Source organism: Ambystoma mexicanum, chromosome 1q, assembly GCF_040938575.1.
Source record: "Ambystoma mexicanum isolate Mex_15411 chromosome 1q, UKY_AmexF1_1, whole genome shotgun sequence".
Classification (NCBI taxonomy): Eukaryota; Metazoa; Chordata; class Amphibia; order Caudata; family Ambystomatidae; genus Ambystoma; species Ambystoma mexicanum.
In genome coordinates, this window is record NC_090922.1 from 864,802,806 (window position 1) to 864,827,618 (window position 24,813).

General features: G+C 45.8%; 1 protein-coding gene across 2 annotated transcripts in view; it reads left to right on the top strand.

Annotated features, from left to right (window-relative positions):
* DENND1B (DENN domain containing 1B) overlaps positions 1 to 24,813 on the top strand; it is a 2,623,009-nt gene that overhangs the window by 2,534,376 nt on the left and 63,820 nt on the right. For both annotated transcript variants that reach the window (XM_069641511.1, XM_069641512.1), the window contains one exon: positions 18,334 to 18,550. In XM_069641511.1, the coding sequence (XP_069497612.1) occupies positions 18,334 to 18,550 (217 nt within the window). The remainder of the gene's footprint in view (positions 1 to 18,333; positions 18,551 to 24,813) is intronic.

Consider the following 24,813-nt stretch of genomic DNA (forward strand, 5'->3'; position numbering starts at 1 on the left):
AACATCGGGGATAACGTGGACCCAGTACTAACTCTAACTGCCGGGGAAGCATACAGCAATCGCACACACTGAATGAAGAATTCTCCCAGACTTATACGCCTTAGCACTGAGAACAGGAACTGCCACAAGACCAAGTCAAAAGCTTTTTCGGTGTCCACAGAGGCCACCAATGCTTGTGCATTCGGATTGAGTTGTGAGATAATGCCAAACAGTCTTTGTAGATTGAATGCCGTTAATCGGGCAGGAATAAACCCTGATTGATCGGAATGTACTAGGTTTGTCATGTGCGGAAGGAGTCGAGCAGCTGGCAGTTTGGCAAAGATCTTTGTGTCTGAATTAATCAGGGACAATGGCCTGTATGAGCCCATGTCGGCAGCAGGTCTATTTGGTTTCAGTAATACTGTGATCGCTGCTTCCGAAAGAGATGGAAGTAGTTTGCCAGTTTGTAATAACTCCTCCCTTATTCGCAGTAGATTGGGGGCAAGTGTGGAGCACTGCTCCTTATACAGCTCGATATCCAGATCGTCTGGGCCAGGCGCCTTGCCAAATGGAAGTGATTTTATGGCTTCATTTATCTCTTCAGTGGTCAATGGCTGACTAATGGCCTGCCAGGCCTCCCCTCAGAGCACTGTAAGCGGTATCTCATCAAAGTAAGCCTCCAGTTCTGCAGTTGAGCAGTCATCTGAATTTGTGTATAGGTTTTATAAAATCTACGGAATTCGTCATTTACCTGCTCCGGGGTATTCAGGGTCACACCAGTGGAACTCAATATTCCAGTAATATGCCTGACCCCAGTCTCCCTCTTGACCGCGTTTGCCAGTTAGTGCCTCGGTCTGTCAACCTAGCCATATCTTCTCGCATGCACATGGTAGTAGAGCATTTGAACATCCCTGTCTGCAAGTTCCCTGAACTTCAGGAGATTCCCTTTAATACACCCAAGAAGGGCACGATCTTGTGTGATGTGATATATTCAACTTCTAGTGTTTTAAGGTCAGTTTCCACCCTTCCCATTTCTCGTCTAGTTTACTTTAATCCGCCAGAAGCCATGGAGATGACCTACCCCACACCTTGAAGGCTTCCCAAACCGTACCATGTTGCTGGACAGTTCTTTCATTCCTTTGGAAAAATTCCACTGTCCCACTCTGCAACGTCTCGGGGGGGAAAAACTGGGTCTGCCAGGCACGAGGGGGGCATACGCCAAAGTGGGCGTGGGGTGGCCTGGCTGCTCCATTCCAGTGTCATAATGATGAGGGAATGGTCTGATATTGTGCGGGAGAGAATCCTACAATCCTCTACTTGTTGCATAGCTGAGGTAGGAATCGGCCAGTGATCTATTCTCGAGTGTGCGTCATGGGCTGTTGAATAGTATGTGTACTCGCCTGTTATTGGGTTACGCCCTCGCCATACATTCACCAAGCCAAGATGTTTTGTTATATTTAATATCATCCAGCCTGCACTGGTCAATTCCCGCTGTGTGGTCCTGGACCTGTCCAAGACAGTCTAATATCAGATTGAAGTTCCCCCCCAACCCCCAGATAACAAGTGTGTGGGGGTTCCCCAGTAGAATGTTCAAGATCTGGCCATAGAACTCAGGGTCGTCAACGTTCGGGCCATATGTGTTTATTAAAGTTGTGACGGCTCCTGCCAGTTTGCCCCATAGGATGGCATACCTACCCTGAGGGTCTATGCTACGTTTGGTTTCCTTGAAAGGTAAGGAGCAGTGTATTTGTGTCATCACCCCCTGGGACTGTGACAGGTAGTTGGTGTAGCCATGCTGTGGGCCCCATGTCTTAGCAAATGAGTCGTTAAGAGCCCCCTGGGCGTGATCTCCTGCAGCATCACCACTTTAGCAGCCTGCCGGTTCATGTATGCAGCAACCTTACGCGCCTTAATAGGGTGGTTTAGCCCACGGGTGTTCCATGATAGGAATGTTATATTAGACTCTCACATGGCTGGGGTATATTCAAGGAAGGCCCAATCGCTGGCAGGCTGGCCCCAAAATGTGCCTATACTACGCTATCAAGAAGCAGTCTGCACTGATTTTTTAACTCAAACTTACCAACTCTAAAAACAAGCTCATGAGAGCCAATCATTGGCAGTTGTAAACAGCCTCATCCCTCTCCCCCCTCCCACATCATCACCCCCAACTTGACGATGAAACCCACAGAGTAACGTAACATTTTGAGATATCCCTTGAGGTGCACTGTGTGCAGTCTGTGGAGCTACTCAGATGGCCGCCTTCCCGCCACCTGTCCTGAAGCACGAATACCTGTGCCCATGAACATTGCGCAGTTAAAGCCCAACCCACCTGGGGGGGGTCAATCATTGTCCATATTGTCCGGATCGTTGTTGTTTTGCAGGGGAGCTACCCCTGCCTTCGCGGTCCCTTCTCGGTAGTGGTATAGAAATCTTGGAATCAATATACGCTGTAGCTTCATATGGATCCTCAAAAAAGTGGCCCCTTTTTCTCTTGCCATTTGCAAAATTAAATCCCTATCTCAATAGTTCAGGAGTTTGGCCAGCGTAGTACCAGGGGGGGCCCCGGCTTGGGTACAGGGGCAAGAGCTGGTGTGCCCTTTGCACCAGGAAGTGCTGCGAAAATCTGGAGGAGTCGAACAATGTCTTCAACAGGCTTTCTACAAATTGTTCCATGGGGCCTTTGCAGGCCGCCTCCGGGATTCCGCTGAGATCAAGATTCTAGGTCTTCACATTTATTTCAGACTCTGCTGAATTCTTGCTGCAGGTGTGCGATGTCGCCATCATGCTTCTCCAGCGTGGGGTCTGGAATGGATTCACATGCTCATGAATATTCCCCATCGTCAGGCTGGGTATCCTCAGTAAAGAAAAAATCAGTTTCACTTCTGAAATGTCTTTCTCCTAACAACCAATCACTGGTCTCTGGGTCATACTGCCCCCCAGCCAATGACTGCCCTCTACCTAAGCCCCTCCTCTGGCAGCCATCTTCATATTTTTACCGCACGTTCAAGTGTTGGGAGTCCTCGTGCTATAGCTCTTGTGCTTTTACTGCATTTTTTCTAAGAGTGTTGCTCTATTTCTTTCGGTCAATCGAGCTTCAAGCTCCATCGATCCACCTTCCGATTAACGGGGACCCATTTTCGGATTCTTCAGCATCCCTTGAGGGCGAATTTCATCGAGTTTTCTTCTTGGAGGATCCCAGAAGCTTCTTGAAGACCTACGACGCATGGACATGGCGGATGAGAAGAAGAACTCAGTGCCTCTTTTCAAGGTTAGCAACGGCTGCAACCTACGGAATGTCTCTCTGGACAACAGACATTCCCTGTGCCTTTACTGCCTGCACTCGGACTCGACGCATGTGGATGATGACTGTGCGTCTTGTCAGGAGATGGTACCCCGCACGCTGAACGATCGGTGCAGGCGTCTCAACGAGTGGCTGCAGGACAAGGCCCCTGCCCTGGTTGATTCCCGGCAGCATGCCTCCTCTGCCCAAAAGAAAAAAGTTGAGTGGTCTTCTAAGACCTTTGAGGGTGCCCCTCCCGTACGGGCCCAACATAAGGCTAAGCACCGCAAGTCCACTGCCACTGGGAGCACCGTTGTGATGGGCTCTGCAGTGTCCAGGGTGAGTACAGCGTCTATGGCGCCTTCAACCACGAGCCAACGCTCAGGATATTCAAAGAAAAGGAAATCGGACTATCCGGGCAAGCTCTTGGAGAAGTCCCAGTAAGGCCCTACAGAGAAGGCCAAGGGGGAGCAGGGCTCAGACCCTCCCCCTAAGGTGAAGGCCTCTGGCTCAACCAATGCCGTGAAGGCCAGGTACATCTGACGAAGGCCCAACCTTCCATTGAAGGAGTGGTGGCGTCCCACGCAAGGGCTGCCAAGGCGGTTTTGCAGGGCACGACCCCGAAGGCAACAGTATCCCTGCGTGCCAGGGGGGAGTCCTCTTTTCAGCACATTGAAAAGACACTGGAGAAGATGAGGCCTATCATTTCTCCAAAACATTCTCCCTTGGTCGCAGGGAAGGGGGGGCACGGTAGCCCTCCAGGGCATGGATATCTCCTCAGATGAGGAGCTTAGCAAGCTCCAGACCTTCCAGGAGGAACGATGCGTCAAGAGCAGGCCCTACAGGAAGGATTCCGACGAGGGTGACGGCGAAGGTGACAATCAGGTGACCGACGAGCAGCAGGGAGTTGAGGGCCTGGAGGACCAGTCAATGCCGCAAACGCCCTCGCCTATGTCATGAGTGGGAACTTCGGCAGGACCAAGTGGATCACCTGTTCCGCAGATGAGGCAATCCCCAGATCGATCTGTTTGAGGCGACAACTAACTACATATTCTCTTTCCCCTGGGATGGCCTGTTTCTGTTTGTGTTCTCTCCGTTGCTGTTGCTTCTTATATTAGTCAATCAACTCAGATGGTCCCGGTGCAGGATGATCCTCATCGCACCCGCGTGGCTGAGACAGATACGGTACCTGGACCTTCTGGATATGTTGGCGTCCCCACTAGTCAAGCTTCCGGCGGTCGCAGATCTTCTTGCTAGGGAAGGAGGCGCGATTGTGCACCATGAACCAGGATTGCTAAACCTGAAGGCTTGGCTCCTGCAGCGCTAGTTTTTGAGGGCTACGGTCTCCCAGCGGATTATAAGGAGGTGGTTGCCAAGGGCAGAGCTTCGTCTACTCTCAAATGCTATGGGCGCAAGTGGAAGAGGTTCACCGTTTGGTGCCGTACTCAGAAGATCGACCCTCTACGAGTCACTGCTCTGCAGGTGCTTCCGTATTTGTTGTTGTTTGCCAAAGCAGGACTGGCCCATGCTTCCATCAAAGTTCACCTGGCGGCGATCTCTTGCTCATGGGTCCTCCGTTTGAGCCTATGTATTCAGCGCCACTGAAATTTTTGTTGTTGAAAACAGCTTTTCTTGTGGCCATCACCTCCACACGACGAGTGGGAGAGATCCAGGCCCTCTCTTGTAAACCTCCTTATTTGACATTCCACGAGACGAGGGTAGTGCTATGGATGCACCCCTCTTTCATGCCCAAGGTGCCGTTGGACTTTCATCTAAACGAGCCCTTGGTGTTGCCTGTATTCTTCTCAACGCCTTCATCGCTCGCTAAGAGAACTCTGCACTCGCTGGATGTGGCTAGAGCGGTGAAGTTCTATGTGGATAGCACAAAGAATTTTCCGGAAGAAGTCGCAACTTTTTGTGAACTTCGGTCCTGTGAACCATGGGAAGACCCTCTCTAACCCTTCCATTTCCAGGTGGCTCTCCAGCTGCATCACCCATTGTCACCGGTTGGCAAACTGACCGTTGCCTGGCCGTCCGAGAGCCCATTCGACCAGAGCGATTGCTGCAACTACGGCGTTCCTGTCTGGTGTACCCCTGCCTGACATCTGCAGGGCTGTTACGTGGAGGTCGACGCACACCTTCAGGAAGTTCTACTGCATCGACAGGGATTCCAGGGACGAGTCCAGAGTCAGCCAAGCAGTGCTGCGCAACTTGTTCGCTTGAAGGTGAGCCTGGTGAGGAGGTAAGAGATGCATAATGTTGATATGCTTAATGTTGAGCCTTGCCACCTCCCGTGGTTGTGCATGTATGTACTGCTATGTATTCTTTATTCATGAGCATGTGAATCCATGCTAGACCTCATGCCGGAGAAGGAACAAGTTACTTACCTGTAACAGTTGTTCTCAAGCATAGGTCTGGCATGGATTCACATGCAAACCCTCCTGCCTACCCCTTCTCTTGGTCTTACTGCCACTTTACGTGCTACTAAATCTGAAGAGGACTGCCAGAGGCGGGGCTTAGGTAGAGGGCAGTCATTGGCTGGGGGCAGTATGACCCAGAGAGCAGTGATTGGTTGTTAGGAGAAAGACAGTTCAGAAGTGAAACTGAAACTGATTTTTTCTTTACCAAGGATTCCTAGCCAGACGACTGGGAATATTCATGAGCATGTAAATCCATGCCAGACCCACGCTGGAGAACAACAGTTAAAGGTAAGTAACTTGTTCATTCGTGACTTTATCTTCCGTTGCGCTCACCTGTGTTTCAACTTCCGTGATGCGAGCCCCTTCCTTTTCAAGCTTAGCATTCAGGGATCCAATGGTGGAAACAATATCATCTAGTTTCACGTTCACCGCCATGGAGCCATTCTGCATTGCAACAAGGAGGGGGTCATCTCTGTTGGTATGGGACGCCGAGGGAAGTTCATCTGCAGGCAGATCCTCAGCCGGGTTCGAGTTCTTGGTCGGGGGGTGCTAGAGTAAGTGTCTATTGGGCCTTTCATTTTGGACCCGGAGCCCTTTGTCATGTTAATTCCCACTAAGTATCTGCTCTGTGTCTAATTAGGGAGCTTTGCTGCCTGTCTCCACTAGCACCGCTGTGTAGCTGCCCTTTTGCAGTAGCCTGTTTTCTCACCCACCTATTCAAGTATTTTGCAGATGATCATCAGTGACGGGTCAACCTGCAAGTTGTCAAAGAGCCTGGGTGTTAGGCAGGGGACCAGGGCGGATCTTCTATGTGTGGACAGTCTGCTGCGTTATGTCCATGGTGTCAGGATAGCTCTGCCCGGCACTAGCGCTCTGCGTCCAGTGTCTAGTTTACCACCTGCGCCACAGGAGCCCAATTAATGCTGCAGGGCGGGGACACCGGCAGGCACAACGCACATTAAGAATATCTCTATGCAGGGCCCCAGTCGGTAGTGTTGGTGCACTCTTCACTACTTCTTATTATGAGCATGCGCCTCTGGGTATGAACAGACGCGCCACAGTAGCCCCCGTGGGCCTCGGGGTGCTATTTTGTCTCAGGTCCACCCGCTCTGCCTGTATTGACAGTTTATACCAGGGCCCGTCAATTCGCCAACACCTTTGTAGCACGAGCTTGCCTAGCGCAGCCCCGGCTGTGTATTGAGCTCAGCACTATATGTGTACGGTGTCGGACGTGTGGGTTGCTGGGCAGTCTCTGGGTAGGTGAAACGTATGAAGTGGAGAGTAAACACAGATCAGGCCCTGGTTAATGTGGCCCCATCGTTGCCGGCCGTGTAGCGGACTCACTTGCCTCTGCAGATGCTCTGTGGGCCAACCATACCAACAAACCCACACTCCGCGCAGTCCGAGCCCCCAGCACAGTTGAAGCCAGTTACGGTGCAATTTCTTACTTGTGTTCGGATCCCACAGAGCGCATTGTCGCGCTGGATGTGTGTGAGCAGTTCCAGGCACACATGCCCCGTCGCCGCAGTTTCAGAGCTCCAATCAGGGACGGAGTTGGATGTGCACTGCGTGGGTGCTGTCTCTCGTAGCCGCCTCCCTGTACAGAGTATTTTGTTGGATTGGTGCCGGGGCATGACCAAGGCCGAAACCACATCCACAGCGGTCCCTTGGTTTAATGCACTGCTCCTCCAGGCGCGGTTGCATGGGGTGTGGCCGGTGCAGCCGTGTCCAGTAGCCTCCACTCACGAGCCCCGCGGACCAGAGACTCGTGCCTCGTTTCCGGTAGGAGATCAAGCAACGTCATATTGGCGATGCTAGGGCCCAGTAGCCTGCCAATGGGCACAACCGCCTCAGTGGCCCCGAGAATGGGGGATGCCACTCCACTATCTTATTGTCTCCAGGACCTCTGAGGGTCGTCTAGTTCACTCTTACCCAGGCCAGACCGTGAGCAGGCAGCAATGCGCTGTGCAGGCCACTCCCTGAAGGAGGGAGCACTGCCGGGCCTACCAACAGACTGCCCCGCCACCGGGGCTTGTAGAATACAAAAGCGAGTTGGAGGTTCCTCAGGTGCCGTCACTTGCAGGAGGAATATTGGCTGATGTGATGGACAGTCACCTCTGCAGCTGAGGAGCATCGGGCAGTCCCCGCAGCAGTACTCCCCATCGCCTCACTTTGTTCTGCGCTGCCTGGTTGGCAGCAACGTCAGATTTACAGCCGCTTGCCGTACCTCTAATGCGCTCTGAATCTTGACAAAAACGAACCCACACACACACTCTCCGGTCCGTTAACAATATCCAGCTGGTAATAGTTTCCCAAACAAACAGGCACAAACGGATTGATTCAGATTACACATTTTACGAGGCTGGAGCTCTTTGTTCAGGCGGCGATCTTGCTTGGCTGCTCAACAGCGCCTCCGATGATCCGATTTCTGACACAATATGTGGTAGGTAAGAAGGAGGAGCCGGACAAAGTGGTGACATACTTACCAATTATATTTATTGAAATAATAAATAAAAGGCGTGTCTATCCCTAACAAAAGGGGGTTTGCCCTACCTAACCTAATTCTAACTATGGTGCTAGTCATCAGTGATGTAGTCCAAATCAAATAGTCGGTCCTCTGTCCAAAAACTACCCTAAAAAAAAGCGGTGGCACTAACCAACCAAAAGAGTTCCAGGGTAATGACTCCCTTCTCTTGGACAGGATTCCTGCACCTTAATAATCTGGTTTGAGATGGTTCCTTGTGACGCGATTAATCAGTTCCTTTAATTCCTTGAAGGGGTTCTTCAACCTTCTCTTCGGTATCTGCTATCTTGCTTCATTTACAGTTCCTTGTTTCCCTACTTGCGGGTCTTGGCCTCTACTCCTCTGGGTTTCCTGTAGTTTAATGTCCTCCCTTTCAAAAGCTGGCTTTACTTCAAACCATTCTTTACATCAATATATCTCTCACTTTGTTCAGTCTCTAATTCCACTGTGACCAATATCCCGGGCCCTTTTGACCACTTCTTTCTCTTCTAAGCACTTCTACTTATGGGGACCAAGATGAACATTATTCTGTGTCTCTTTACTTGCTTTCTGGTATTCCCAACCACTGAGATGGGTCAACAAGGCACTTGATATTATTTACTATCTTTGCAGGTTACACAACTTCTGGGATGAGTATGATTAGTCCCTTGGTATTCTTTATTTGTGTTACTGATTTTACAATTACTGGGATGAGTGCAAGGAGTCATGTAGTATTCTTTATGTTCCTTACTGGCTTCATTACCAATGGGACGAATGTGAAGTGTCCTGTAGCGTTCTTGATTAGTTTTACTATCCCCAAAACTACTGGAATGAGGATGAGTCTCGTAGTATTCTTTATTTACGTTACTGCTTAATGCCTGCCTGTTGACCCTCCTCGGTAACTGGCCATTCCCGTTACCTCTACTTTGCCGGGCGGCGTCATTTGTTCGTCCTGTAGGGTCGGGGTCATGCTGTGCTGGTAAATGCTTCCAGCGTTGCCTCCTTCTGTCTCACTCTCAGAGGCTCTGTGGAGTCCTTTACTCGGCAGTCTCAGTGTTGTTTGCTGACGAACGGGCCACCTCCTCAAGGTCACACCACCCCTTTGGAATGCCTTACACACACGAGTGGGCTCCCTGCCGGCTCCTGGATGGCTTTTCTCCTTTGTTCTCCTTGTCCTCTTGATCGAGGATCTCCCCGATTCTCCTGGCTTCTCTCTCCATGGTTTGAACTTTCCAGGCTTCACCTGCTCAGTGGTGTCTCTCTAATGCAAGACCTTCTTTACTTTTTATGCGGTTGCGCCGGGTGCTCCCCATTGTCCTCCTTCCCTTTCCATGAAGTATTTGTTATTACTCTGTGGTTAACACTATTCACATTATGGTCTACTTTCCATGGAGGAGTGATCAGTATTGCTCTTCCACTCTTCTTCTTCACAATATCATTTGGTTCCAACCTGTAAGCACTCTTCATGCTTTCTTCACTCTTCCTCTTCCCAGTGGATTTGAGTTCTGTTTGCATATTGAAAGTTGTGTTACAGTAGTTCATTGACCCTCCTGCATACATATGCGCCACAGTACAACTTATATGGTTCCAGATTTATGGGTTTATTTGTGCACACAGTTCCAAAGTATTTGAGACAGTTTGCCCTTTGTGATTTGCCCTTTATGGTAACACGTGTTTCGGCATCTACCAGTGCCTTTCTCAAACCAGGGCTATACATATTAACAATTAGTTTGTAATTCGTTTTAAGTTGGTTATGCAAGAAAAACATAACACAAGTTAAAATAATGTATACAACAAAAAATTGTTACCAAAAATACATAAAACAAATTTTCATACCAAATCAATATATCAACGATTCGGCACAGAATGTATAATTTTTGACAAATTGTGATATAAAACAGATGAAGGATGGGAATAGGGGAGGAATGATGAGGTAAAAAAGAAGAAAAAAGCAAAAAGGACAATGAGAAAGAAACAAAGATCTAGCCGTTAACATTGTGTATTTGTAACACCCGTTCTCAATCACTACTTACTTTTAGCTATTACAGTTAAGCATACGCTTCGGGTCAAACTACATACTAGCTATTTATAATGTTGCTTAGTTTCATTTAGTCACCTAATGGGTGCCCGTGTTTTCTCCATTATCACAGTTCCATCTTGATTATTACACAGCAATAATTTTGAATCACTGATTTACCTGTATTTAAATGTTTGCTGTCTCTGTTGAATGCAAAAAATATATGGTTGGCATACGTGGATATAAACTTCCATCTAATCCACAAGCAAATATTGTATGTGAACTACAGCAAGTGATAACTAACTGGCACAGACAAGGGATTATAACAGATGAAGAGAAAAAAAATACCTGTACAATCCATATCCACGTATGCCAACCATATATTTTTTGCCGAAAGTGCATAAGGAATTTACATGTATACCGGAAGGAAGACCTATTGTCAGTGGCAATGGAGGGGCAACTGAGACTTTAGCTGAGTATATAGATAATATCCTTAGACCTGAAGTACCGAAGCTTAAGGCATTTCTTAAAGATACAACACATACAATACAGATCTTAAATGAAATTGAGTGCCAACCACAATATATCCTTGCATCTCTAGACGTATGTGCTCTATACACATCAATTAAACATGAACAACCAATCAATATCATTGATTACATGTTCAAGGACACCAGCGCTTCATATTTTCACCAGATTCATATGGTGAAAGAAATGCTACATGCAACTCTTGATTTCAATGTTTCATGTTTGATGGCAATTTTTATCATCAACGCCAAGGAGTGGCTATGGGTACCAAATACACTCCAGCACTTGCTAATCTATTCATGGGAATGGTAGAAGATGACATCGTTTATACTGACAGCCAATATAAAGAACATGGGATTTTGTGGGTCCGCTTCACAGACGACATACTTGTAATTTGGAAAGGGGACAAGGATCAACTGAAACAATTAATTTCTCGTCTGATACAGAACAAGTATGGGATCAAATTTACGTTGCATACGAGTTCATCAACCATTGACTTCTTGGACCTTACCATCTATGTTAATAATAATTCATTGGGCCTCATTCCGAGTATGGCGGTAAGGGATAGCGGCCACCGGTAACGAGACCGGTGGCGGTGATCCCTTACCGCCATACTCCGAGTTCCCTTTGCGCCCTCGCCCTTAACCCCTGCTTTGAGCAGGTGTTAAAGTCGAGGGCGCAAAGGGGCCTCCAAGCCAATAACGGTGACCGTAATGAACTGCCTATGGGGGCTCATTTGGGAATGGGGAAGAGCCTTGGTGAATGGGGAATTACCGCCCCGCCAACCTTGGAATGGGGCGGTAATTCCGCCATCCACCAAGGCGCTGCCGGTCCGGGTACGGCGTCAACCAAGGCGTTAATATCGCCATTGGTTAGCGCCGTACTCGGAATGAGGCCCATTGTACACTAAAACATTTTACAAACCTACGGCAGTGAACTCAATGCTATTCGCAACAAGTTGTCATTTACCAAGAGTCAAGAACAACATTCCTGTTGGTGAATTTATACGTGCAAGACGAAATTGCAGGGACCAATCTCAGTTTCAAACAGTATGTAAACTACTCTCAAACCGGTTTAAACAGAGAGGTTACCCAGTTAAATATATCTGTGAGGCATCACAGAGGGCATCAGCCATGACACAATCTCAGTCCTTGGAACAGAAACAACCCACAAGTGACCATCAGGTAGAAAAAGTACGATTTATTACAACTTTTTCTCAAGACTATACCAAGATTAGGGGCATTTTAAAACGTAACTGGCATATATTACAGTTGGACCCACATTTAACAAAATGGACACATCAAGGACCACAAATCATATTCACTAGGGCTCCAACTTTAAGGAACCATCCAAGTCCTTCACTTCTTCCAATGGCCACAGAGGCACAACTCACTAATTGGTTGATGAAAGAAAATTTTGGCTTTAGAAAGTGTGGCACTTGCTCCATGTGCCAATATGCACACGATAAGATGATTTTCGAGACAATTTTGGAAACCAAACCAGGATCAAACAGAATATTAATTGTAAAACCAAATTTGTGGTGTATGCGATAATTTGTATGTGCAAAAGTATCTACATAGGAAGTACTATTTGTCAGCTCAGAACACGCATTCGTGAACACTTGTCTGGAATTGGCAGCCCGAATCTTACACTGCCCTTAGCCACGCATTGCAGGAGAAGCACCGGTATGACAATAAGAAGGATATCAGATTCATTGGGCTGAAACAAGAAAGTCTCGGTCGTAGAGGCCGAAACCTTGAACTTTCATTAAGACAGTCAGAAGCACGGTTAATTTGTCATTTTAGAACTCTCAAACATGGTCTCAACACGGTCAGCGAAATGTAATGCTTTCTATGAAGTAATGGTCATAATTGGTAATGAAATGTATGTAGATATGTTAATTTAGACGTATTATATGAGGAGGATCAAGTTAGATAATCACACAATGGTCAGGAGGTAATGCCCGATTATAAACAAAAGTATGTATAAGGCACATTTCAGAATCCCAGTATATATCATAATAAATAAACACAAATGCTGATATAGACGAAAATTACTACACGCAGTTTACATCATGCCAGTACTCAATTCGAAAATGGAATCGCACCTAATTATGATGTGTGATCGCAGGGTCCTGAGCATTGTTATCTATGTTCTACTATTATTGAGCACACTAATCAGGCATAGACAGATCCATCTGATCCATGAATGTTTGGATGTTTTCACCTAATACATGCACTCTCAATATTTCATGACTTTCAAATTTCATTACGTGTTTGTTGTAGACAACATTAGATTCTGCCCAAAATATGGCCGACAGGTTCACTGCAATAGAGAAGGGACTAATCGGTTGCTATGGTGCCATTAGTCAACACAAAACGTATTTAGGAAATGGTTCCCGTCGGGACGCGTGGAGTTTCTACGAGTTGTGACTAAGGAGCTTTGATTCAAAGGTAAGAGCGCAGTGAAGTGCTGAGGTTTGCAACAAACGCTACATAATGGGATCTACTTTCCCCGATAGCTCGAACTCCGTAAGAAATGCAATAGTCATCAGTCATCTCTCACATACTCGAATAGCAAATAACCATGCTGTAACACATCCATGACGGACATGCGTTTACAGCAAATCTGTATACGCACTTAATAAGAAAATCTTTTAAAAGCACGTAACGTAATAATAGTTACAACCGAATAACTATGCATTGATTTGTGTTGAACTAAAATTATGTTAAATAACAACTGTGATCGGGTATCTGCTTCAGCACATTTCACTGTGCTACACGTATAGAATACAAATATAAGCTTGATGTCAAATGAAGCTAGCGTAGGTGAAACCATGAAACATGGTGATTATTTTGAAATGGTATAACTTAACTCAAACTTAATGTCTCATTTAGGGATTTAACCCGGTTAATACTACTTTAACAGACCGCATTCAACAGAGACAGCAGACATTTAAATACAGTTAAATCAGTGATTCAAAATTATTGTTGTGTAATATGCAAGATGGAACTGTGATCATGGAGAAAACAAGGGCACCCATTAGGTGACTAAATGAAACTAAGCAACATTATAAATAGCTAGTATGTAGTTTGACCCGAAGCGTATGCTTAACTGTTATAGCTAAAAGTAAGTAGTGATTGAGAATGGGTGTTACAAAAACACAATGTTAACGGATAGATCTTTGTTTCTTTCTCATTGTTCTTTTTGCTTTTTTCTTCTTTTTTACCTTATCATTCCTCCCCTATACCCATCCTTCATCTCTGTCTTACATCACAATTTGTCAAAAATTATACATTATGTGCCAAATTGTTGATATAATGATTTGGTATGAAAATTTGTTTTATGTATTTTTGGTAACAATTTTTTGTTGTGTACATTATTTTAACTTGTGTTATGTTTGTCTTGCATAACCAACTTAAAACAAATTACAAACTAATTGTTAATATGTATAGCCCTGGTTTGAGAAAGGCACTGGTAGATGCCAAAACACGTGTTACCATAAAGGTCAAAATCGCAAAGGGCAAACTGTCCCAAATACTTTGGAACTGAACTGTGTGTACAAATAAACCCATAAGTCTGGAACCGTATAAGTTGTACTGTGGCGCATCTGCATGCAGGAGGGTCAATGAAATGATTTATTTCACAGAGGCGGGTTCTTGGACCTCTACCTCCTCTGCCTGTGCGACACTTGGTTCATTGTTTTTTCTCACTTTGTCAAATTACAAGGATTCAAATAGGAAATAAGGTGCGAAGTGTAGAAAGTTGGTGTCAAACAACCCACCTATAAAGTTTGTGTTACAGTAGCAAACTGTGGTCTGTTCAGGTTGGGTTTTCTGAGATGCTGATGGTCTGAAGGGCTCATAGGAAAGTGTGTCAGGGAGTTCTTTCATTGAATGGGAGTCCTTGTCCTCAAGAGAGGAGTCTCTCACCCTGAGGTCCCTCTTACAGCCACGAGTCGACTAGGGGGAATGTTGCATAGTGGACTCACCGCCCTAGCCTCACAGGGAAGGGCTCCCCTCTGGGGAGAAATAACGAGATCCTGTGAATCATCACACTACCCGCACCCAGCTCCACCAACCTCATGGTTCCCACTACTCCGCTTGACTCAAGTCACCCCAAGGCACACTCTCCACCAATCCAAGTATTCCACTCCAATGTGCCCTCATAAACGCATGCTCGCTCCCAGCCCACACTACAGAAATCCGTGACTTACTCACCAACCTCAACCTGGACCTCCTCGCCATTACAGAAACATGGCTTCATGAAGCAGCAGGACCTGCCATCTCCCTAGCGCTTCCACCAGGCTACACCATACACCGGCAGGACCGACTGCACATGACAGGGGGGGTGTTGCGCTCATAGCCAAAGATTCTTTGTTCCTCAGAAAATTAAACTCCCTGCTGGAAGGCAATGCAGACTCCATTGTCATGAAACTCTCCCTTTCCTCCAATTGCACTATTGCCATTCACATTGTCTACCGAACCCCAGGCCCCTCCTGGGATTCCATCAATGAGTCATTAACCCCACTCACTCTAAAGGATGCATCCTCGACTGGATTGCGGACCATAACTGCTCCGCCGCCATCAGCTCCAACACCCCATGTCCCCGAACCGACCACCACCTCATTCTTTTTTCCATCCCCACATCCACCAAATCCACTAAGCCTACCACTCCCTCTCCACCAGCATTAGCTAGGAGCACCCGTAAATTAACCAAAGATAACCTACTACCTTACCTGGAGGAGCGAGCCCTCAAGCCTCCCTTCTCCAATGACCTTTTGGTTTTAGCAGAAATGTACAACCTCACAATCAAAAAAGCAGTTGACACCATAGCTCCTCTAGAAATGAAGAAAGCTAAAGTGTCTAGATACGCCAACTCTTGGTACAAATCAGACCTCCAGGAACTACGCACCCTCAAGCGTATTGTGCTCACCAAGTGGCAATCTAATCCCCAAGACTCCACTAAAGAAGAATTTAAAAACCTGTCTACCCAATACAAAAAAGCCATCATCCTAGCCAAAGCCACCTCCTACAACATGAGAATAAAGAATGCCAGATCAGAATCCAAAGATATGTTTGCCATATTCAGGGAACTAGCTACCCCTGCCCCCAGCTCCCAAGACATTGTTAAAGATGAATCCTGGTGCTCTAGCATTCAAGCATCTATGCTCAAAAGAATAGACCTCCTGCAGTGTAAAATTCGATCCCACCAGAATGCTCTGGCCAGCATTGACCCGTCAATCTCGCCCACTACTAACACCCACTCTCCCAGGATAAGTCACTCTTCTCCGTCAGAGATGTCTCAGAAAGCAATGTATTGGCCCTCCTTAAACACATAAAAAACTCCAACTGCAAGGGTAATATCTGCCCTGCCAATATCATCAAAGACTGCGCTGACACCCTAGCACCATTCCTGACTGCTTTCATAAATGCCTCCTTCTCATCTGGCATTGTCCTACCATGCCTTTAAAGATGCCTGGGTATGCCCTCTCCTGAAAAAAAACCCTCTCTATATCCTTCCTCCCCAACAACTACCAGCCCATCACCACAGTACCATTTTTGTTACAAAAGTCTTGACAAAGTTGTATGCACCCAAATCCAGCACTTCCTTGAAACCAACGGCATCCTAGGAAAGAGGCAATCAGTTTTCTGCCCGCCCACGGAACTGAATCTGCATTAGTAGACCTAAAAAACCAATTAGCTGAAATCATGGATGAAGGCAAACCAGCTCTTCCCCACCTTCTTGAGTTATCTGCAGCTTTTGACCTTGTGGACCACAAGACCCTCGGCAGACTTCTCACGAACTCTGCCCGATTCACCCCAGAAGCTACTACCTGGATTACATCCTTCCTTGAAGGGAGATCCATGAACTTTTTCTCCAATCAGGCCTGCGCGGCACCTGTCACCATTCACTGCAGAGTGCTACAGGGTCCTGTACTTCACCCACCTTGTGCAATATATTTACCAAACCTCTCTTCGACAAGATGGACACTCTCTGCATAGCTTACACAAACTATGCCTCATCCCGCTCTTTGGCTCAAATGAAAAAGACGTCAAGACACTACACAAGAGGTATGCCATCATCCAAGCCTGGATGGCAGCCAACAGTCTCTGCCTAAATGGGGACAAAACTGAAATCCTTCTAGTAGTCCCCAAGTAAACCCTTAGCGCCTTCACCATACACAACACACAAATCATTGTCTCACACTCAGTAAAGACTCTGGGGGTGTACCTCGATTCCACACTGTCCATGACATGCCAGGTCAGCGCCATTGCCTCTTCTGCCTCACTCACAACTAAATTGATCAATGCAATGAAACCCTACCTATCTACTCAGAACTCTCTCTCCATAGCCAGAGCCACCATAGGGGCAAAACTTGACTGTTGTAACGTTCTCTTTGCTAGTACATCAGCCAAAAATTTCAACAGATTGCAAATCATTCAAAATAAAGCATTCCGAGCAGCCTTGAACATTCCCAAGAGGGAGCATATCTCCAATGCTAGACTCGTTGCACACTGGCTCCCTGTCAAAGAACGCATCATATTTAAGACCCTAACCTTAACCCACAAATGCCTCTCTCTCACAGACCCTCATATCTCTCAGAGAAAATAGTGGGAGCTAGTTCTTCCAGACCTAAATGATCACACTATTCCAACCAAATAAACATCCCCACTGTCAAATGAGCCAAAGCAGGCGGCACCAGCTTCCCTTTCATAGCTCCAAAACAATGGAATGCCCTCCCAAATACACTTTATTATTGAAACCTTGCGCCTTTCCTTCCGCAAATCCCTCAAAACGAGGCTCTTCAATGAATCCACACTACACCCCTAGGTACACCCAGATACCGATGACCATGAAGGTATTAGTTGTATCCGGTTCCCCTGTAACCCTGAATCGTAGAGCCCCCCCACCCGCTGGAAGTTTGCATGTTTAACAGCTACCTTCCTGGTACTAGGTTCAATGTAACCACGAACCGTAGAGCCTCAACTTGCTGTAACTTTGCATGTTTAACCGCTACTTGTCTGGTACTAGGTTCAATGTAACCATGAACCAGAGACGGGCTGTCTTTTCCATGCTGTTTTTCCTTCTGTCTCCTGTAACTAAGTAAGCCATACCTGTAACAGCGCCATGATGCCCGAGGGCTGCTCTGGGTGGTTTATAAATGTAAAAAATAAATAAAATAAAATACCCTGTTAGGGTTTATGCTTGTTCTGTTGGATTTGTCACCACTGGAATCCTCATTAACATCTTGAAGGAACCAACATTGGCATTTTTTGCAGATTCTTGATATGGTTCTCAGAATTTTGTATCACACAGTACTAGCTGGGCAAAAGGCGGGACTTGCTGCTTTCTCTGCTCCAAAGACCTACTGGACACCCTAGAAAAATCCTGTCCACCACATTGTTCCATATATACTTGATGCTGCTTGAAGCCATTATTCATTTCAAATTAGTGCAAAAAGATCACTGAATAGATAATTGTCTTCATAAATATGCTCATACTTTTTCATTTTGGGAAATACGTATTTTTATTTGTCTGTATATTTATTTTCATTTATCACCTCGGTCACGTTCTTTTTCATTTGATTACACTTTCTTTTCAGATTGTCGTCTGAAGATAGTGAAGAAGCCTCTGGATATTTCTATGACAGCGATGAGTCGGGCGGAAACGAGCCAATCACCAAGCATGCAGGTGAAATGGACCTTCTTGGAGAGATCTTGGACACTCTAAGCATCCATAGCTCCGACCAAGGAAAACTATCGGGAGCAAAAAGTTTAGATTTCTTCAGATCAATGGAGGACATTGACTACAAGGCTAAGGTTTGTTTTTTCATGCATTCAATATTTTACATAAGTATCTATTCTACATGCTAGCCTGATCCATCTCACTGGGCAAGGTGTAAATAGGTTGTTGAGGAGCCCACAAACACTGAACAAATTGTGCAATATGGTACTGTAAGTGGTTGATATATGGCATTGTGGGAAATTTGACAAACAGAGCATGCCTTTCCTGGCATTATTCTACCCCAGTGAAATGTAATGGGTGTTTGCGGATTTGCCAACAACACCAAACAATGCCTTGCCAATAGTACCTTTGAATTGTTTGGTCAATCTGGTTCATTGACTGATACAGTAGACTAGTGGATGAATTAAGGATTCAGAAGTTTATTTAACATAAACACAAATTAAATTTCTGTTTTTTTTAAAAGAGCAACATATTTATAATCTGTTAACCCATGCACATTTCATTGTCTAACAATGCATGTTAAAAATGTAAGTCTATAATCCAAATAAAGCCCTGCAAAATTCATAAAGGACCTATCAAGTACAGCAGTATGACCTCCATTTGCAAATAATACCCACGGACCTACATATTGGTAATTCCTGACAAAAATACTTCTGATCAAAGTACAAATGTAGTTTATAAATTGTGTACTAGATCTTCGCTATTTAGGGTCTTCCTTTCTTTATTTGCTGACAAATCTACATTTACAGTGGCGGCAATAACTTGAACTTTCTGGGAGTTATCCACTATTCTATGCCTACCCCGTGTGGGTCCTTCCCTACAAGCATCTCTCAAATAGGACTTGTGTGAATTAGGGAAAAAGTGTCTTTAAAGGTAATATACTCTAAAGATTTAACCCCAGATCAACAAAAACGGCAAATATGTCTCATGTTTCTGCTACCCTGGCCTCTACAACATCGTGCAAAGAAGATTGATTGAATCTAAATAGCTGAAACTTCCTTCTTCCATTTGCCTTGGGTGTTATGAGCATGTATGGTGGTTGAATACTTACATGCCCTAGTTCTATCAAATGCCTCCAGAACCTCTTGGAACATAGGTATACACTATCTGCTCTAAAACCCATTCCACTTAACTGTCTCTTAAGAGATTTTTTCTGGGACGTTACATCTTTGAAAACCATGCAATAAACTGGATGAAATTATATTTCATCATCTTATCTGCAAAATAGACACAAGAATGATGGAAAAGAACTGGATACACAACTCAATGGTGGATCAAAGTGCTGCCTGGCACAAAGAAGCACGTCAGGCCCCTATGCTCAAGCCTTTATTTAGCATTGCAGGGTCTAGGGTTTTATAATTCCTTCTTCTGTCAACTGATTAGCCATGGATTCTCTGGGGTCTTGCACCACAAGACTGACTCTACCACATATTCTTCATAGTAGGTCAATGGGAGTATTCTGCTGGGAGAGCTACCCCTTTAGAACTGTGATTGTGAGGCCCCTTTTGGTTCTTCCCCTTTTACCTCTCTCATCCGGACGTATTCTCCCCATCCCACTCTTTCTTCATCCCACCTTGTAGAACCTGCCTCCAGCTGACCTGGCCCACTGGAACCTTCCTGTTCTATCTAAATGTGGGACTGCTCTCCTCTTTCTCTTCAGTCTTCTTTTCCTTGTCTGCTACCTTCTCCTTTATAGCACCTTTACCTTCTGTTGTCATATCCTCCTGTTATATACCACATTCACCTCTTGCTGTTATCACCTCCTCCTTCACTGTACCACCTTCACCTTCCAATACTACCGCCTCTATATCACCTTTTCCATCTGATGTTACCACCACCTACGTCTGTCTCAGTTCTGCCCCTTATGATCATACCATCTCAGCTACTATGCCACTTCCTGCTATCACTTCCTCCACTCAATTCTCTCTCTGCTACCAGGTTTACCATCTCCCCTGCCAACTCCCGGGGACTCGTCCTTGTGAAGAATTCGACCACTCGCATGGTGGGCGTGCACTCGCCTGGGATTTTTTGAAATTGTATATGAAATTGAATGATGGTAGATCAGCCTCCGTAAAATGTGTGGTGCTAATCCACACACATTTTCCAATGCTCCCTGCACGACATACACACAGACCAGTGTACTCTGGATGGACAAAGCCTACAGGTGCATTCCCCCGTAATATTTAGTTGGGATATGACAGTCAGGATTACACCTTGTCTCTCAGAAGGGGGAGGGCAAAGCCTTCCTCCTGCCATGGCCAGCCTAATTAACTATCAAAGGCTCCATGGATCCGCCGTGTCCTTTTGTGTAAGCACTGCAGAATGGTGGCAGCAGTTAACATAATTATCATACTAATAGAGTAAACTTCAAACAGGCCCACATGGAGCCTAGCTGCAGAGGTGAACAAAGGAGACAGGAAACCCAAACAACCTTTGATATGTACTGTGTCAACCTGAAGCCAGCCCCCGCCCTTAGAATCAATGGACAGTGAAATGTTATGTCTGGGAATGTGTGGGTTACAGTAATCATCTCCACAGGGAAACCCCATTCAAAAGGTAGGAGTATGTTATTTGACGGAGACAGAAAGTATGGTCCCACCGAAGCTTCACTAGAGCTGCTGCTCTATTCAGAAACCACAGAGAGCTCCATTAACTAGAGAGACCCTTTGATCAGCAACAGACTGGAGGATCGGTGGGACTTAGTATTATATGTTAGTATTATATGTTTTCAGCCCTTTACCTTTCTGTTGCAAATCACTCTGGGTATGACCTCACGCAAACAGGCGATTGTTGGTGGGGACCCCAGGATTGGCTCATTAAGGTAGGCTTAGCCTACACCAATCACTGTGGCCCATTTTGCTTTAAAAGAGGGCTGAGCCCCTCTTTTGGCCAGATCGTCTCAAGACTTCACAAGGAGTAACAAGAAGAACTCATTTGGGCCCTGGCTGAAGGTACTGCCTGCCTTACTGCTTCCACAAGTGATGGAAGGCCAGGATTTCTGAGAAGGGGGACGCAAGATACCTCACCTAAACATCTCCGAAGGAACAGAAGGAGATACTGAATCCTGAGAACTCTCCAGCTCGGGAACCAGTAACCAGCCAGCACACAGCATGCCCTGCTAAGCTTTGCAAGCAAGCTTCCTGGGTGGGAAGTGTCAGGGAGTCTCTGAACCAAACCCAGGACAAGGCCGTTGCCTGCAACACTCTCCTCAGCTTTGGGCTAGGAAGAATGCATCGACAAGCATCTACTGATGTCTGCCTTAAAGAACATTTTCGAGCCAGTCGAGCCCCTCAAGCTGTAACAGACTGCACTGCTGACTGTTAGGCCGCAGTCGCTCACGCCGTCCGAGACACCTCGACCAGTGCTTCAGACCTGCCAAACAGCACTGAGACAACGATTACTGACACTGAGTTGCCTTGCTCGCCGAACTGCCTGCCGTCTGATACCCGCAGCTGTCTCCCATCTTGATCTCTGTTGCAGGAGCTGCAAAGCACCCTGAAACCGACTTGACCCTGTCAAGCACCAAGAACTTGTACAAGCACAAGGTACTTTGTGGTTCTGTCCCCCCTGGTCCTTCTCTGAAGGCCCCTAGTGATATATTACGACCCATTGCTCTCCTTGTGTTGAAACCAAGTATCCTTGAACTATTGGGATTAATTACTTTGCCGACTACCCTCCTGTCAGTATCCAGAGTGCATCCCTTTTCCTTCTTGAAACTGTCGTCCTCTGCATTCCTTTACAGGGTGGGTTGTATTTTGTAGTGTGTCGAGAACTGTCGTTTGTGATAATAATAAATTAGATATTTTTTTACAACCTTGACTGGACAGTCCCTTTTATCATTGGGTAATGTATTTTTTCTGTGTTGCAACTAACCAACGATCCACAACCTTGTGGAGATGAGCCTGCCGTTCCATCCACGTTACCAAAATCAGACAAGGTGGTTTATAATTTGCTTGTGTTTCCAATCTGTATTGTATTGTACTGTATTTGGATCCCTTCTGGTTTATTAGAGGTGTGTGGCTGAGTGATGGTTTAGAAACAGATATTCATCCTTGAACCTAAGGTGTCCCGGAAGTTGATTTTTCACAGTCCTCCACCCCAATGTTCTCTCTGCCACCTTAGCACCTCAACTCCCACCTCCTGATGTTCCCTCCTTCCTTCTAACCACCACCTTTGGAGGCTCTACACATCAGCCTCTGCAGCATCCCTCACTCTGCAGCTTGTGCTCATTCAGACCTTCTGTCTTCTACAACTGCCTCTAAACTCCAGCCCCTTTCTCCAACAACCTAAATGAACTGGCTTGGGTCTCCCTTGGATTAATGGTGCTCTCCATTTGTAGAGCTTTCACAGAGTGGTTGTACCTTTGTCATGTAATTGGGGCATGGATAGGATCAGTTGTTGTTTCTGGATCATGGCCTCATTTTGGGCCTCATGTGCTGGACAAGGCTTCATCTGACCTGGATGCCATCTTGGATTCCACTTTGCCCTTCCCACTATTCACTGGTGCTGCTTGTGTAGGACCCAGGTGTCCAGTTTCTCTAGTGTGGGACTTGTAAACTTATAAACTCCACTAAATGTAAAGAGAATGCCGGCTTTTAGTGAATTTGCGACATTTTATCTTTGCAAGGGAGAAACAATTAATTGGTTACTTTGTATGATAAGCGGTTAAACCTGGAGTCAGGAAACTGCTTACTTGCAATTTGTATCAAGCGTAGGTCTAACAAGTTAGCAGAACATTGGGCTGAGGCTTTAAAGTGACCTTCCTGAAAGCCCAGGTTGAACTTTAATAGTATTGAGACAATTGTTACTACTGGAGTGTGAATGAAATAGACTCTGGATGAAGTGAAACTTTTGTTTTATCTTTCCATAGTAATGGGGCTACATAGGAAGAGCTGCAGTCCCTCTCATTTGGGAAGTAGGTACCTAGAAAAGGTTTCCATGACCTTCCACTGACACTTGGCATGAGCCAAGGGAGGTGGACTAAGGGGCTCTTCCCCATACCACCCGCTGGCCCATCATCCACTGCTCGGGGTGGTGTCCAGCTGCCTTATTCATGACATTCCTGTGCATAGCCAGGAAGGTACCTTGCCACAGGAAATACAAAACACTTCCTGCCTTACCAAGTTCCAGTTCACCCAACATCATTAAACGACATCAGAAGTAATACTCAAGCCCAGTCTTTAGAGGTCTAATGGATGCAGCTTGTGCAGATTGTCTCAGGCTCAGCAGGATTCTTAATAATATTGCTTTCATCAGGTGCACCTTCTTCAATTTCTGCCAGCCCCACGCTTTGGGCTCATTTAGGGCCATTTGTAACACTTTGACGTTCAGAGCATGGAACAACAGCTCCCCTAAATAGCTACTGTTCCTTAACTGGTTCTATATTGTTTCACAACCAGCTTAGTCTTCTGTAGTCCGTTCCATCATCGCTTCAAATATCTTACTTGCTTAGACCTTGCTTAAGATTTGTACATGGGTATTAATGACAGAGATCTTTGCAGATTATATTTCGTCTATCTACCACCGTTTCCACAAAACTACAAGAAGATCCTCCCTCATGAAAGGAAGCAAATCTACAGAACCAGCAAGTCATAAAAAGGCTCATAAAACACTACTGCTAACTTATCACCTTCTTTGAGTAAGGTTGCCTGTTGTCTTCAATATCATGCTTTTTGGCCCCCTCTCTTTTTGGAAATTCCTATCACATTTTTTATTTTCTCCTCCAACACACTGATTTTTCTACTCTGTGCCTTCATTACACCCCACTATGTAGAGATTGCAACACCCCTATAGTCAGTTTAAATGCCATTCTATGAAAACAATACTTTTAGCTTGTATCCCTTATCATGGTGAAAGTTGTGTCAACTAAAGACAATGACTGCCATCCTTTGACAATAACAGGCAGGTTATGCCAGGAAAATGTTACCCTTACTCTCAAAGGGGAATGAGGTGATAAGGAGCAGTCCAAGTACTCAGACGTGGTTATATCATTCATGGGATACCCTGTGTTTTGACAAAACCCACCACAAAGCATTTAATTTTATATGTGCCTTTCGGGATGCTCTGATCTAGCAACATGGCTCTAGTAGCAGTCCCATGCTTTAACTGGGGAAAAAGCCAAAGAAGGTCCTCCTTTTTATTCCTGGCAACCAGCTTATTCAGAAATCTTCCCACGATGATATTGTCACAATATGTCACATACGTTATAGTGTATCAGAACATCTGTAATGTCTTTGATGCTAACCCAAATGCTATTCCTTGGTTTTGTTCTTTGAAGTGCATTATTAAGGATATAACAACTCTCACCCCTTCCAATGATCAAGCAAAACATGAGGTC